At 40.6% G+C, this 16,880-nt stretch overlaps 2 protein-coding genes across 8 annotated transcripts in view; one reads left to right on the top strand and one right to left on the bottom strand.

Annotated features, from left to right (window-relative positions):
* Positions 1–16,880, bottom strand: part of NCOA3 (nuclear receptor coactivator 3) — a 1,019,275-nt gene that overhangs the window by 246,665 nt on the left and 755,730 nt on the right. The gene's annotated exons all lie outside the window — the stretch shown is intronic.
* Positions 1–16,880, top strand: part of ZMYND8 (zinc finger MYND-type containing 8) — a 122,295-nt gene that overhangs the window by 1,922 nt on the left and 103,493 nt on the right. For 2 of the 6 annotated variants that reach the window (XM_042465910.1, XM_042465912.1), the window contains exons 1-2: positions 2,924–3,034; positions 6,496–6,527. In XM_042465910.1, coding sequence (XP_042321844.1) covers positions 2,936–3,034; positions 6,496–6,527 — 131 coding nt within the window. In that variant the 5' untranslated portion in view covers positions 2,924–2,935. Of the gene's footprint in view, positions 1–19; positions 95–2,923; positions 3,035–6,495; positions 6,528–6,641; positions 7,219–16,880 lie in introns of those variants that run through there. The other 4 variants (XM_042465913.1, XM_042465911.1, XM_042465917.1 and 1 more) reach the window with 3 other exon arrangements.

A 16,880-nucleotide genomic window follows, 5' to 3' on the forward strand; every position in this document is an offset into this window, starting at 1 on the left:
GCGTGCGCGAAGCGTTCTGCGCATGCGCAATGGAAGGAGAGGAGGAGGCGGCAGTCTTTTCTGAAGACTTTTAACCGGGAAGGAAGCGCTTCAGGTATATATGTGTGTGTTTGTGTGTTATTGTGCCACGTGGGACTATAACTCCCACTTCCCTCCAAGTCGAGAACCTATTATGGCATGGGCTTCTTTGGCTGCATCCACACTGGAGAGATAACCCGGTTTGGCAGCGCTTTAACTCTTTTTTCTGGCTCAAGGCTATGGAATTCTGGGAGTTGGAGTTTGTTGTGGGGCCCAGAGCCCCACAACAAACTCCAACTCCCAGAATTCCATAGCAGAGAGTGAGACAACAAATTAAAGCGCTGCCAAACCGGGTTATCTCTCCAGTGTGGATGGATACAGCCTTGGACAAGACTGGTTCAGTGCCACTGCCATCCTCTGAGGCTGAGAGAGTGTGACTTGGCCAAGTTGGGGTTTCCACAACTGAGCCAGGATTCGAACCCAGAACAGGGCGGGGAGATGGGACTAACCGCAGAGGAAGACACACTTGCCCATAGGGAAGCCATTGGAGAACACTTGCCCATAGGGAAACATTGGGGATTGCTTGCTTGGGCAAGTGTTGCCCAGTGTTTTCCTATGGGCAAGCAATCTCTGTTTCCCTATGAGCAAGCAATCCCTATGTTTTCTTATGGGCAAGCAATCTCTGTGTTTCTCTGTGGACAAGTAATCCCTATTTTTCCTATGGGAAAGCAATCCCCAATGTTTCCCTATGGGCAAGTATTCCCCATGATTCCCTGTGGGCAAGTATGGTTTCCCTATGGGCAAGTCCTGTCCTTTGTTTTAGTCTGTCCCCATAGAAATATTAAAATTCATGCTGCTCAGTGATGCTCGAAATGGAGGACGTTTTGGAAATCCCTCCTGGAGGAGGAGGCTGAAATGCAGGACACGTCCTGGAAAAGGAGGACATTCAGCCCCACACCCGAAACGGCTTCCTGCAATGAGCCTTCCATAAAAATTACAACTTTTGTGTGCTTATCCTTTTGCTGGAGGCCAAGTGGTACTATAACTCCCAACTGTGCTCTGTTCTTTTTCTCACTTCAATGGGATGTGCCTGCCATAAAAATGGGGGGAGGAATAGGGATTTGAGGTGAAAGGGAAGAACCACAGAGCTTGCTGCAGGCCGCGCTTTGGTTTGGGAAAGCCTGAGGGTGACCAGAGTGTCATTAGGGCAGAGGAGACCTCAAGACAACAAGACCTCAAAATGTAGGGCATTCAAGGAAAACGTAGGGCGTTGCCAAATAAAAGCTGAAAACGCTAATATAAAAATACAAATTCATTTCATACATTTATTTGCAGCTAGATTACATATACGCTCATCCCTCTATATTTGCGGCTTTGATTATTCACGGATTTGATTAATATGTTCTATCTAGGGTTATCTAGATCCTCTGGTGCAACTCTATGGTCGACTTTAACTAAAAGTCACACTGAAGGATCTAGCGATTCCTAGAGAGAATACTCTACTAGGCCTTTGTAGCTCCTCCAGCGCAGTTCTGTTGTCAGTGTCTGTCAGACGTCGACCACAGAGTTGCACAGAAGGACCTAGAGATTATCTTAGAGAAGTGTCCTCTCAGGTAAAAACATGGTGTTTTGTTATTTGGTTTTTTCCATATTCACGGGGTCTTGTGACCCTAACCCTAGCGAATATGGAGGGACAAGTGTACTGTATAATGTAAGCTGAAAACACTAACATCAATTCATTTCAGAAAGATGGAATCAAAGTGATATGGTTCATTTACAGCTAGATTATATATTTACGTATTTTATTACATACACAGCTGTATTTTTCTGATGAACTTATTTTCGTTAAAGTTGGCTTGCAGTGTACTTATAGAACTGAACAACACAAAGGCTTAAAATTGTCCTTTACCAGCAACAAACCCTCGACTGAATCTATATTTAAATTATTCTTTTCATCTGTCAACTGTGCTGAAATTAATGGGGAAGCGGGGGAGAAACTTTCCAATATTTGCATTGTGTCCTCAAGCAGCTCATGGCCGAAGATGTTTGCTGTTCTTTCCCCCTCCCAAGAAACGAATGTTGCCTGAGCTCTGGGTGTGAAAAAGGAACTTAAGAATCCATCCTATCCCCCTATTTGCAGCGAGGACAGGCTGCAACTAGATGAATTTCTCAAAGGGGAACAGCAAACGCAGTGTTACTCAATGGGTTTCTTAGCTGTGCTCAAAATGGAGGACGTTTTGGAATTCCTCCTGGACAGTAGGCCATGTACTGAAAAATTCAAAGATATAGCCGTGTTAGTCTGTCAAATCAATATGTAGAGAACTCTTGTAGCACCTCTGAGACTAACTGAAAGAACAGAAATTGGCAGCATGAGCTTTCATAGACTATAGTCTACTTCCTCAAACGAATTTGGACCTGGAAAAGGCATAAGAACTGAGCTTTAGGTACCTTTATTTAATACTAAATTGACTTAAACCTGGTTGAGACGGTGAACTGTAGTTCAGTAAGCAAAATAAATCCTCAGTTTGTTTCTCTCAAGTATATCCAGCATAAAAAGAAAAGAAGAAGAACATTTAATCACTACTTTCCACTTAATTCCAAGGAAGCTATTTCTGTATTAAACCAGTGCCTGTCAGCTGTAATGGACTGGATGAAGGCAAACAAATAGAAGCTTAATCCAGACAAGACAGAGGTGCTCTTGGTCAACCAAAAGACAGATCCAGGAATAGGGATTCAGCTTGTGTTAGATGGGGTTACATTCTCCCTGACTTCTGGATTCAGCTCTGAGCATGGAAGCTGATACATGGGTCTCCAGGCTCAGCTGAATCCAGAAATACCCCAACTGTTTCTTCCTCCTTTTCTGCTACCTTCTACCTTTCTTAGCATTATTGTCTTTTCTAGTGAGTCATGCCTTCTCATGATGTGGCCAAAGTACTACAGTGACGTTGACCAGGATGTTGGGATACCAGGGTTCAAATTTCTGCTCAGCCCTACAAACCTACTAGGTGACCTTGGGGTAAGTCACACTTTCTTAGCCTCAGAGGAACACAAAGGCAACCCCCTCCCACACACAAATTCTGCCAAGAAAAAACTGTAATAGGGTGGCCACATGCCAGAAATGACTTGAAGGCACACAGCAGCAACAATAGAAAACATATTCAAGGGTTGCCATGTTAGCCATAATAGTTGTGTGCCTTCAAGTCATTTCTGATTTATGGTGACCCTAAGGTATTTTGAAATTTCACCCCAAGGAAGTAGGCCTGGGAAGAGTGGGAAAACATGGTGCCCTATGATGAGTTTTTCTTGGCAAGGTTTGTACAGAGAGGGAGTTGCCATTGCCACCCTGTGAGGCTGAGAACATATGATTTGCCCAGTGGGCTTTATGGATGAGCAGGGAATCAAACCTTGGTCTCCAGAGCCACAATCAAACGCCCAAACCACTATTTCAAAATGCAATAGCATCCAAAATCCACCAAACAGTGATACCTTTATTGGTTGGCCTACTGTTTTGTTGATTTTGGATGTTATTGTACTTAACAACAATTTTGTAGTAAACTGTATTCTAGTCTGGCTTCAAATCTGAGTTTCTAAAGTGATTTTTAAAAAAGCAACCCAGAAGGGATTTTTAAAAGAAAGACTTGTATCTAGAATTGAATTTTCAAACTAAATATTTGAAAATGCCCAAATCCTATATGGGAACTGCTTCTGTTGGCACATATTTGGTCCCAACTCCTGTTTCCCTGTCTCCTTCTCCCTCTCCCAGAAGCAATCTGAATCCAGTTAATCTCTTCAAATGTTTGTTGTTCCCCCACCCCGTCCACCCAGAGAATTTTGCTTCTGCAAATCCTAGGATCTCTCCATAGCTATTGCTACTTACTTGGAACTGTGTTATATGGAATGGAGTGATTGGAACTTATTTATGATGAGGAGACATTATAATATTACAGTGTAAGAGTGGGGTAAACATTTCTCCAAGCTGGCATATAAGCACAATCAAATGCAGTAATGAAATTGCAGTAAGTTAGTATTGACTGAACCATAACAGCAAGTTATGGGTTGGTCTCACTTATCAACTACTTCTTTAGGCTATTGCTTCTTCCCAGGTTAACTGGACATGCTACCAGGCTCTCTTGATCTGCCCCCTGCCCAGTCCAAGGAAGTAGGCATGGGAAGAGTAGGGAAACATATTGAATTAACTAAACCAAACACAGTTAATGGAATATTGTAATGCTGTGAAAAGTTCGAAGTACTTACATGTACTGTATTCTAATCTTTGATAAGGTAGTAGTACAGGTGTACCTCAGTCAACAAACTAGATATGTTCCTGAGCATTTGTTTCTTTAACAGAAAATTTGGTGCTAGAAACGTTAATAGGCATTGTTGTTGCTCTGTGCCTTCAAGTCATTTTGACTTACAATATGATAGCCTTAAGGCAAACCTATCACAGGGTTTTCTTGGCAAGCTTTGTTCAGAGGTTTCTATTGCCTTCCCCTGAGGCTGAGAGCATGTGACTTGTATGTGAATTTGTAAAGGGGGTTTGATGTCCAAATAAGTGTGGCTTACCAATTATTGTTATTATTATTATTATTATTATTAACCTTTATTTATAAAGCGCTGTAAATTTACACAGCGCTGTACATACAATCTTTTTAATTGGACGGTTCCCTGCCCTCAGGCTTACAATCTAAAAAGACAAGACACAAAGGGGGTGGGGAAGGGGCCTCACCACCATACACTACCATAGTGTATTTACAATGCAGTCCTATATGTAAGCAGCAGTAAACATCAGTAAATTCTGTGGGATTTATAAGGCACCAGATTCTGTCTGACCTTGAAAGCTAAAAAGGGTCAGATCTGTACTTGGGCTCAGTACTTGAATGGTTGACCACCAATGAATACCAGGTGATGTGGGCTGTATTTCAGAGGAAGGAACCACCGTGCCAAAGAAAACACTATGAAATTTATGGGGTTGCCATAAGTTTTCAGGTGAATAGAAGGCACATACACATGTTGTCTGATTGTGAAAGCTAAGCAGGGTCAGCTCTGGTTATTGGAGACAGCCAACATGTACTAGGTGCTGTCTGCTGTATTTCACAGGAAGGATCTGGCAAAACCATCTCTGAGCAATTCCTTGCTTAAGAAAACCCTATGAAACTCATGGGGTCCCTAGAAGTGTATAGGTGACCTGAAGGCATGTGCACATGCCTTCAGGTGTGTTTTTGATTACAGCTTTAACATAATCCTCTTTAGATACATAGATATCATGGTTCTCAGTCCTTTAGTTCCCAGACTGGTCAAGGTGCACAGATCAGTATTACTGTACTCTCATTTTGTAGATTGGGAACAGAGGCCTAGAGCAGTGCTGGGCCTGGTTCATGGCTATACTGGATCATACATCCACTCTCTGTCCAACAGTGAAGAATACCAATTGTCACCTGCAAAATCTTGGCAATCAAGTTTCTGTTAAAGATATAGGTTGACTCTCCTTTATCTGAAATGCTTGAGACCAGAGGTGTTTTGGAATTTGCAGTCTTTGTGGATTTTGCAATACCTGTTTTTGCATACAGTATATGTACATAATGGGATATCTTGGAGATGAGATCCAAGCCTAAACACAATTTCCTGGCTAGTTAGCATCTCTGATCTTAAATGGCTGCCCAAAAGTAAGAGTTAGACATAAGAAATGAGGAGCAGTTGTGGAATCCCTAGAACGGCTTGTTCTACAGAGTCAAAAATAAATCAGGAGTAGTTTTTTTGTAGGGTTTTGGGGCTATGTGGCTGTGTTCTGGAAGAGTTTATTCCTGATGTTTTGCCAGCATCTGTGGCTGACATCTTCAGAGAAATCAGAAATAGTTTCTGAATGGTATTGTATAATGTAGTTTATTCTATACATCCTCCTAAGTCAAACTTCAGATAAACTTTAGAGCTGGAAGGTTAACTTACAAAGGCCTGTGATATTTATATTCCATTTTTCGGATAGGCCTAGTCAAAGCAGCTTTTTATAGACATTGTAAATATATACTGTTGTAGCATGCTTTTCTGGTTCATAAGTTTATTCTATAATAAATATGTTTTTTGTAGGTGCCATATTATTATTTTCTACCTACAAGTATTTCTTTATAATATTCAAAATAAAGACAGTCTAAAGAAGAGTATGACACTTTAATGTCAGCAATTAATGCTTTTACATGTACAGTTACCTCATGTTTTTACTTGTACTGTATAGAGACAAATAATGTAATAATCTTTCATTCTGAAAGTGGTGAATTTTGTCTCATTTCTACCTCAGTAGTGTACCCTATTTCAATATTGTATTAATGTCTTTCATTTTTATGTCAAACTAAACATGGGGAAAAAGTCAGCCAAAATCATTTTGGAAGAAGGGCAGGGTATAAGTACAATAAAGAAATAATATTGATTTGCTGTTTTAAAGTATATTTGAGCTCTAAAGTCAAATTTCTTTGGTCTTTTTTTCAGAGCTGTAAAAGAAGCTTGGTTGTCATGATGGGGTAAGTACAGTCAACTTACATTTATTAGATTTAATGAATTTACTGAATTGAAGTTGGTATAGGAAATGTGTAAGAATTAAACTGAAGTGTTTTAGAACCTGAGATGAAAATGGCCTCACTTGCTCTGGGGCCATTAACAGCAATTTGATCTGCAGAAGCCAGGAAGTGAAGTTTTTTCTTAGTGTAATCATAAGCATTATCACTTGCTAACTGTTTGTTGATGGAGCTGTTGTTAAAAGGCTAATGAGCAGATACTAGGAAGAATATTGACAGCTCTAAATCTTTGAAATCAGGAAGCATGTTGCCAAATATTTTTCTTAAAATTAGCGCAGCTCTATTGCGTGATTAGGAATTTGCATAATTTACTTGTCAGAATAGCATCACAAGAGCTCAGCAGTTACAGTTAGTCTAAACTGGACACAGGAGCTTTTGATCTTTTTTACACTGTTATTATTATTGTTTATTTATGCCACCATCAATGTACATTGTGCTTAACATGAGCGGCTTACACGGTTCCTGAGGATGATAATGGAGAAGGAGATTAAGCCCAGAAGACATTGGCTTCTGATCTCTCTCTCAGAAGCCACAGCAATAGCAATTGGAATGGAAGGAGGGCTTCCCACCAGCTTTTGCGACCAAGGCATGACAGAGCTGTATGGCGGGGCATGATGTTCCCTGCTCCTGCTGTCTGGTAAAATACTGGCTAAATTAGATTTCTCTTCTTTCAGCCATAGTGCTTTTGCCATGATTATAAAACCAGAATTCAGTCTGAAACAAGACGATGACACTAATTAGTTTTAAGGCAAGAATGCATAACCTGTCTGATTAATCCTGAAAAAAATGCTAAATATTCTGCCTAGGAAAAACTTGGCAAACTTTGCTTTTGTGCCTATGATTTATACCAGCAGCAAATACTATCCAGGTTCTGAAAAAATAAAAAAGAGGCAATAACTCCCTGTAGTCATGCTTCTTGTAGTGATTACTTCTTCATCTATTCTGTGTAAACTAAATATGTGATCTTCTTATTTACTTGGGACTTTCACGGTCATTTTACGAAAACTAACATGTCGAAGATGGATGGTTTGAACTGATTGCTGCTGTGCCTTGGGATATAACATTTCCATGCTCTTTGATGAAAGAGTAGCCACTCTGTACATGAAACAATTTAGTGTAGCATGCAAAACATAGGAGGAGACAGTTTCCTCCGTTGAAATTGTCCATATAATCACACTTCATTGGGACTTCCTGGCATTTAAACTGTAGGTGAGTGGGCCAAAGTACTGCTGGCCAGGTCTGGCCTATCAGACTGTTTGTCAGATGAACTGCAGTTGATGTGTTACCATGGGAACTAAGAGAGAAGCAATTCTTCTTGATATGGGATAATTTATCGAATATTCTTAAAAAGAAATAGAATGCCCCTCTTCTCATCCAAGGATGAACTAGTCCTGGTGTTGGTCTGCAGAGATGGAAAGGCACAGCTTAATTTTTGGATGCTATAAGATAACAACATTTTGATGTTCTGGCTTTCTTCTTAGAGATCTGATGTTGGTACAGTGAACTTTGGCTGTGTGTCAGAGTATTTTAGCGGAGCTTCTACCCATGTTCAATATATTTGTGAATAAACAGAAATATTGCATAATTCAAGTAACCCTCGAGTGATGGTCCTTCAGAATAAACCAAACCTGCATAAGCATTGCACTCTTGGAATTTGTATAACTTGTGGTGCACATAGCACTCTTCTAGGGTTGCTAGTGTTCGCTTTGTTTTAGGATTTTATTTTACTTGTATATCTTGTTTTTCTGCTAAAATAATGTTCAGAGTTGCAGACAATAAAATATGGGTGGATAATTAAAGCATAAAACACAGTGATTAAAAATGCTAATCTTGAATGCATTGAAACATATTTATTAAATTTTGTACATAAGTATAGCTTTTGCATATGTATTGCCCACAACTCTGCCCCAGATGGCTATTTGAAGGGCTTGTAGAAGTACATCATTCATTATTTTATGAAACAAGGAAACACTAGGGGGCGATGTATTTCTGTGACTGTAAATACTGAACCCATAAGCCATTATTAACAACCTGCCTGCCCTGTTGCTCTCACCCACAAGAATCACTTTTCTGTCCCCCTTTTCTTAGCTTAGTAAATGATAAATTGGTTAGTGAAGAGCAGTAAGGAAGTAGTTCACACATGAAGAGCAACTGTCCAATTGCTATTTTCCACACAAGTGTCTGTATTTGGATATGATGTAGAATTTACATTTAATTCCAACTTACTGTAACTTCTAAAGGTCCAAGCAGGAAGATTTCATCAAATGCAAGAGTGAGCTTGCAGACTTGAGTGAATAGCAACCTGAACATCAGTTTTGAATTAACTAATTTGGAAGTAATTTAACTTGAATTCAGTAAAACTCACTTCAGTGCACATGTTATTTAAGATGCATTGGCTTCACAAACTTTTCAAGGAGGCTAAACAGCTTAATACTGTGGCTACAGCACTGGCTATCAGCAAGCAAGAATGCTTTAGCCATGATTTTGGAGTGGTGGTTTATTTTAGGAGAGAGGAGTACAGTTGGCCTTCCACATGTGTGGATTCAACTTTTACGGATTTGATTAATATGTTCTCTAGGTCCTCCAGTGCAACTCTCCTGGAAGTTGACCATAGAGTTGTGCTGGAGAGCCTAGAAGTTCCTAGAGAAAACATTTCTTTAAGCATTTGTAGGTCCTCAAACATGATTCTGTGGTCCATTTCTGGCACGTGTTGTACCTGCAAGCAGAAATTAGTAACCCACAAAGACTGTAGTCATTCCATATATACCTATGTATCGCAGGATAGCTTCAACAGTAGGCATAGCAAACCTTTCACTATTTAAGAACTGTTAGTTGTCCTAGACCAGAAGACAGCTGCAGAAGTCAGTTATGTTGGAGAAATGGATCCTGGAAAATGCTCAGATATAGGTGACAAGGTTACCTGGAGTCACTGAGCTGCCATGATGAGTAAGCATTTGGGCTGTGTTGAGTCACAGGAGGTGACATCATCATGGGCAGAAATCTGCAAAGTCACCCTGCATGGGGAAATTGTGTAGAGGGTACACACAGGAAGAGGCTGGACTAAAGTGCTTGGGAGATGCACATGTACTGTATATAAGGGAGAAGCCTCAATGTATCGTGTGGGTGTTATGTTGTCTAGTGTACTGCGAGTAGCTTTGTTGGTCAGGACAAGCTTGTATACAGAGAAACAAAAAGTAAACTGCTTCTTTGAGGGATATAATAATAATAAACTGCCTGGTGTCTCGTTTGTCTGCTTCTGGAGGGAGAGAGGAGATTCTCCAGCCTGCACAGAGCTCCATGTCGCTTCTCAGGTGGCCATCCAGGTGCACACTTCAGCGTGGTGCAACGCAGCTCACACAAATCATGCTAACAAGTTACTGGATGCATTGTGTCTGGAGTTAATACATAGGAAGGCATTTTGGTTTTAGGGTCTAGCGGTTTGTTCTGAAAATATTTGGTTTACTATTTTATTTTGTTCTTATATGCTGTCTATGGAAAAAAAGTCTCCCAATTGCTGTCTATCTTGGAAGAACCAATGTGGCGTAGTGGTTTGAGTGTTGGACTACGACTCAGGAGACCTGAGTTCAGTTCCCACCTTGGCCATGAAGCCTACTGGGTGACCTTGGGCAAGTCACATTCTTTCAGCCTCAGAGGAAAGCAATGGCCTCCTTTGAACAAATATTTCCAAGAAAACCCCCACTATAAGGTGTAAATTACTTGAAGGCACAACAACAACAACAGCTAATAGAGAGGCTATTCAGTTCGACAGAAGCACCTGTCAGTTGGATAGTAAGGCAGGCAGATTTTAGTGATTCATTTTTCATGCTGATGTCCTCCCTTATACTTACTGCACTGTTTTAAGGGATTCTTTAGGTCTCCAGGAAAGATTATAGGGAGTAGGGTCTATAGAGAGGAGAAAGGAAAGTGTCCTAAATCACCTCCCTTCCCATTCCACTGTTGGAAACCACAGTTGGATCAGTGAGGCTTCCATTGACTGAGGAACACAAATTTACTTGTTTGTGTCATTTCCAATTTAAGACAACCCTATCATGGTGTTTTCTTGGCAAAATTTGTAGAGCCTTCCACTGAGGCTGAGAGAGTGTGCGTTTCTGTAGCTGAGTGCAAATTGGAACTCTGGTCGCTAGAGTAATAGTCCAGCACTCAAACCACTATACGACACTGATTCTGAAACCAAAATTGGTAGCATTGTTCATTTCCATCACATGATATCAGTTACAAGAAGGAAGCATCACCCTCCCTCTTTAACTCTTCAAAGCACATCAACTCTCCTTGAACTCACTGTCACCTTTTTGCATTTCACTTAAGCAGCTAATAACAGTTTGCAAATGATGTTTCCAAGGGCATTCCACAGCCAAAGGAAGTACATGCATTCATAAGAGGAAAAGCCAGGAACATAAATGTAGCTGAAATTGATATATTTGATTAAGGGGCTGTACAGATAGCCCTGAAGGGGCAGCATGCAGCCGCCCCTTTTACACCCAAATCGGGGCTGCGGCAACTGCATGCTGTGGCTCTGATCTGGCCTTTCCAGGGCAAAAAAGGAGCCGCAAATGCAGCTCCTTTTTGTGCTCTGGAAAGGCTGAGGTGCCACAGCTTTATGGCGATGATTCTGTGCTGCATCATGTAGACGCTAGGCCCTGTCTCCGCCCCCGGGCTGGCTCAAACTAAGACAGATGATAAATAACAAGCTGTTAGGTATGTGAGCCAATAGGTGCTAAATTTCTTCTTGCCAGTAGGGTTGACTGATATTTTTTGGTATTTTCAGTGAGTGGAGGACTTTTTTTTCCTTACAGAACAACTATGTTTTTATTTACTTGCAAACTGCTGTGAGAACAGTACCCATTTAGTAGTGCCTGCCTGTGACAAGCATAGCTGTCTAGTTAATCTTAAAAATTAAACATCTTCACTTCTTATCAGGGCTGAACAATACCTAGCTGCAACCTAGTATTTTGGAATGTTGATTGTTCAGCTGTGATGAAGCAGAAGAGGACAGTTTTAAGAAGGGACAGTTTTAAGAAGTCACGAACCGCTGCTGAACACTTCTGCCCACCATTTCTCCCCAGATTAGTTCTCTTATAGCTGGACTTGTTTCTGATGTCAGCAACAGTTATAAGAAAATGTTTAGGAGGAAGAAGTTAAGAGGGGAAGTCAATGGAAAGAGAAAGGGTTTAACATCCTGCTTTTAGCTTGTAGTCACCCTTTTTCATCCTGTTGTTATTATTATATTTATGTATCTCCCGCTTGTTCCCCAAAATTAGGACTCAAAGCAGCTGTTATTTTTGAGCTGTGTCCCCAGGCACATGTTTTCACTTTAACATGAACTTTGACACTCCTTCACTGGGGTCATAGACATTGTGGTTGCAGAATAGCTGTTGTGACCATTACTGCCTGCCTTCCCTTTATTTAAATGTTCAAGGCAGCTTTCACAATTTTAAGAAAAATAAATAATGAAAGTAATTAATGGGGATATTATGAATGAAGCAGCCCTCATCCCATAGGTTCACATAAGACTAGTTTATTAATATTCCCCAATTTGGTGCCTTCCAGATTTGTCATATGTCTGGGAATTAGAGGTGTTGTAATCTCACATTGGACTGGGAAAGGCTACATTAGCCTGCATCACTTGAGTTTTGTCAGAAGGTGAATGTGGAGCCCTTAGAGGGTCTGAGGTGGGTAGGAAATAGGTCCTTCGCCCACCACAATTGCCCAATTTTGTCTGAACCCCACCTGTCCTTGCTCCTGTATTCTTTGGGAATCAAATTAAACTCAGTACCATTTCTATTGGCAGTAGAGTCCAGGGGACTGCATTCCCTTGGCTTAATCAAAAGCCAGCAATGTGGCAGATGCTGAATGTACTCGACAGTGGTTGGCTTCACTTTGGCTAAGCCACACTTTACTGTCTTCTGTAAAAATAGTTTCTTGGTCAGACTAAAAGTATATTTCTTCCACATAAGCGCTGAACGATTCAGAAGATAAAGAAAGTGTTCAGTAAGGAATTTTTCCTCAAGTAACTCAACCTGTGCTATGTGCATACTCCAGAACAATAGTAATTCCTAAAATAACACATCCCTACACTTGGTTTTAACAGTACCTGTTAAAATCTTTCCCATAGATTTCATAGATTTGAGTGTTGTTAAGCATCCTCTGTCCTAGCTGATGAAATACTGAGCTTACCAGTCCGTTTCGTTCAGACAGTAGCAAGATGAGGAATGTGTGTCCTTTACTAGAACAAATAGGCCAGACCACCAACATGTCAAAAACATTGTTCAGTATAGGCAAAAATGTAATGCATCGAACTTCTAGCTTCTAATCCATATTAGAAATACTGGTTCATCTCAGTCATGTGATTCAGCTTGCTTGAGCTGTGGATAAAAATATCTGTCTTTTCAGGCAGGGCTAATAGTTTGTCTGGGAACAGTTCCAAAATTGCAAAAGCTCTAACCCAGCCATTGATCTGTTTGAAACATTATAGTCAGTGGGTGGAGTCTAATGAGTTATCAGAGCCTACTGTAGATTGTGGCCCAATCATATACATAGCTGTCTGTAAGCAATTACATCAGGCACTGCAACCAAACCTAATTAAAATTGGGTCAGAGGAAGCTGTAAACTTCAGCCAACGTAAGACAATAGACACTCACAATTCTAAATAAACAAGAACTGCCTTTTGTTTAGAGGCAAGTGTGCTCTTGCAGAAACTGTTTTACCAAAGTGGAATTAGTTGAATTTCCTCATAAACTGAAGGAAAAAGGACAGAGCACTGTGAAACGCAGCTATGTCTCTGGAAATAGATTAAGACTAATTCTATAATTTATATTCACTTCAATTATACTTCTGAGTAAACATGTTCAACCTTTTGGCTAATATTGGGGTACGATCTATACTAGCAAATTTCATTAGATGCGCTGAGAAAGTGGAAAATATATATATACCCAGAGCTAGCAAACAAGCTAACAAAATAAAATTTAGAGCAGTGATATTCATATAGTGGAGTTGGGCCTTAGAGAATCATGAATAGCAAAACATTCAACGTGGGATAAGAATATAGTATAGGAACCTTATTCATTCAGATCAAAGAGTTTTCTGATCCAGTGGTATCTTGTTTTGTCAAGTAGCCAGCAATATACCTCTGACTGCTCAAACAATAACTGGCATTCAGGGACATAAGTTTCCTAGCCGTTGGTTTTGAGAGGCATGCAGTCTCTGATCCTGGAGACAGAATGGAACTATTATGGCTCATAGCTATCTGCAGACTCTTCTCTATGAATTTGTCTTTTCTTGTTGTAAAGTAGTTTAAATTGTGGCTATCAGCTCATCTTTTGGCAGCAAATTCCATATCATAAAATATGTACTGTGTGAAGAAGTTCTTCCTTTTGTACATCCCAAGTCTTGTACTACAATATTTCATTTGGATGATCCTGTGCTCCAGTATAAGATAAGAAAAGTGTCTCTGTACTCTAATATGTTCATGTCCACCAGATAAGACTGGGATACATTGAACAATAGTTACTCTTTGATTCACTTTTAACATTTTGGAGTAACTACACTTACTTCCCAATCATCATCTTAATGTAGAAAAAAGTCAGTTCAGAAATAGTTGTTCTTTTTTATTTTAATGTTTCTGTGTGTGCAGGATATCTGTTTCTCTAATAGTAAACCTAGGTGAATGACTGTTACTGTTTTGCAGTTGAAATGAGACTAACTAAAATTGAGGTGGTTGTAACACACAAGTTTGTGAACTAAGATATAACTATAGGAAAGGCCTGATAAGCTTCTGTGAGGTATCAGTTAAATGGGACAGGGAGGCAAATTGGTTGTGTGGGGAGTGGTAGTATTAATCTGAGACTTCAGCCATGTCTTATCCACGTGTACGTTCATGCTACAGAAGTGGTTGAACATTACTGTTTGCATTCAGTTTCAGGAGTTGCATATGCTGGGCCAACACACATGCAGATGTGGCTTCTCGGCTGACATGTATTTGTCTGCTCTACTAAGTTGGCAATAATAATAATAATAATAATAATAATAATAGGTTTTATTTATATACCGCCCAATCACTGGGAATCCGAGCGGTTTACAATAGAGGGGATAACAGACAGTTCCCTGCCCACAGGCTTACAATCTAAAAGACATGACACAAAAGGAGAAGGGAATGGTGAGGGGGGGAGGGAATCAGGTCCAGCATTCTTCTCTCCCTCTGAGGCATGGACCAAGGCAGATGGACCGGAGGGAGGGCTCTTCTTCTTCAGGCTAGCCCTGATGGAGCTGGGCCAGCCTACTCTCTCCCTCAGAGGCCGAAAGATGACAGTTAGGGAGGGAGGAGCCTCTTTCTTCAGGCTAGCCCCTGATGGTACTGGGCCAGCCTTCTCTCTCCCTCAGAGGCTGAAAGATGACAGTTAGAGAGGGAGGAGCCTCTGTCTTCAGGCTAGCCCCTGATGATACTGGGCCAGCCTACTCTCTCCCTCAGAGGCCGAAAGATGACAGTTAGGGAGGGAGGATTATAATACTGCTTCAGTTGTGAATTAAGTTCCATTTGGTTGCATAATAATTTAACACAACGGGTTGCATGATACAATGCTATATAACTCTGATGTAAGACCTCAGCCAATGGAAATGCTCTGCTGAAATAAGTATCTTGGAAGCTGGATATTAAGCAATTTTCAAAGATACAGCTATGTTGCCCTGTTTCAGTATAATGGGGAAGGGAACATAAATGAGTCTCGTGGCCTCTTTGAGACTAATTTGTTTTAGCATAGCCTTTTTTGGACTATGGGGGCTAACAGACTGGCAGGAATCCTGAAGACACATTGGGGTGCAGCAAACACACGCTGCAGCCCCAGTCAGCCTTCAACCTGGCCGAAAAAGCAGCAGATAAGATCTGCTCCTTTTTTGGCCAGGGAAAAGCCGGCTTTGCCATCCCCACCACAGTCTCCGCCCATGTCTGGGCAGCCAGGTGGCTTCAAGCTGGCTTCCTGGTGATATTGCAGTGTGTAGCGTATAAAAACTGCACACTGATGATGCCTGTCTGTTCGGGCTACATAGCCCACTTACTCAGATGTAAGCATTTATAAACACACACACATACAATGAGATTTAAAGCAATCCTTTCTTCATGATACAGGAATCTTTCAAGAATAAGAAAAGGAACAGCATTTCCCTGACTCTGGAAAGTGTAAACACATGTGTAAACACAGCTAACCCCAAACCTCTGCTTGGGTTCTCCAGTAATATATATTCAGCAGGATAGGTTTTGGTAGGAAGGGGGAAATATCCTTTTCCTCTCTACTCCTTTGAAATTCCCTTTTCCAATTTGTATTTTGAAAAAGAGAAGCTCTCTCAGAGATTGGATGTATTATGTGGATTTTTAACCATTTTTAAAAAAGATAATTGTAAGCTGCTTTGAATGTCAATTTGGGAAGAAGGAAGGATAAAAATAATAATTATTATTATTATAGTAAGATGTTGGATTGACTTCTCCCATTCTTCAGTCTGCTGAAGTACTACTGTAATCCATGGAGGGTCTTACACCACATCAGTTTTTATACATTTGGTTGCATGTAAGGATCTTTTCACAGGCACCTATGGAAGAGATTATTGGTACCAAATTGGGAGGCTCAGAAGGCAATATAATTTTTTTAGAAGGGTAGATCAGAAATCTGGTTGCCGCAGCAGTGATCCCAAAGAGAAAGGGACAGCCTCTGGCCGCCCCTTTTTTCTAATGACTAGGACTTAGTTCACTTCAATAATTCCTGGCTGCTCTTCTTTCCCCTCAGAGGCCATGTAATGGCAATTGGAATATGAAAGGAAAGATTGCCACCAACCACTGGTGCTCAGGCTTGGCTGTTCTTCTCTACCTCAGAAGATTTAGGACAGATAGGAAATTATTTTTCATACAGCAATTAGAGTGGATAAATTCATGGAGAGTAGAGCCATCAATGGTCAGAATGGTCAGAATGACTATAAGACAGCCAGTCTCAAAGGCAGTATGCCTCTGTATCTTACTTGCTGGGGACCATGAGATGGAGGGCGCAGTTGCACTCGCGTCCTTCTGCCAGGCCTCCCATAAGTAATTAATTGGCCACTGTATGAACACAGGGCTGAAATCTATTATTAGTCCCAACTGGGGTAGACTCATTGAATTGATAAAGCTTGCAATAATAATAATAATAATAAAATTTTATTTATATCTTCCAGCCTCTCCTGATGGATCGAGGCGGGATCACAACAGAGTTAAAAACAAATATTACAACATTAGTTACCACATAATTAAAACCACAGCTA

The sequence above is a fragment of the Sceloporus undulatus genome, chromosome 4, assembly GCF_019175285.1.
Source record: "Sceloporus undulatus isolate JIND9_A2432 ecotype Alabama chromosome 4, SceUnd_v1.1, whole genome shotgun sequence".
Lineage (NCBI taxonomy): Eukaryota > Metazoa > Chordata > Lepidosauria > Squamata > Phrynosomatidae > Sceloporus > Sceloporus undulatus.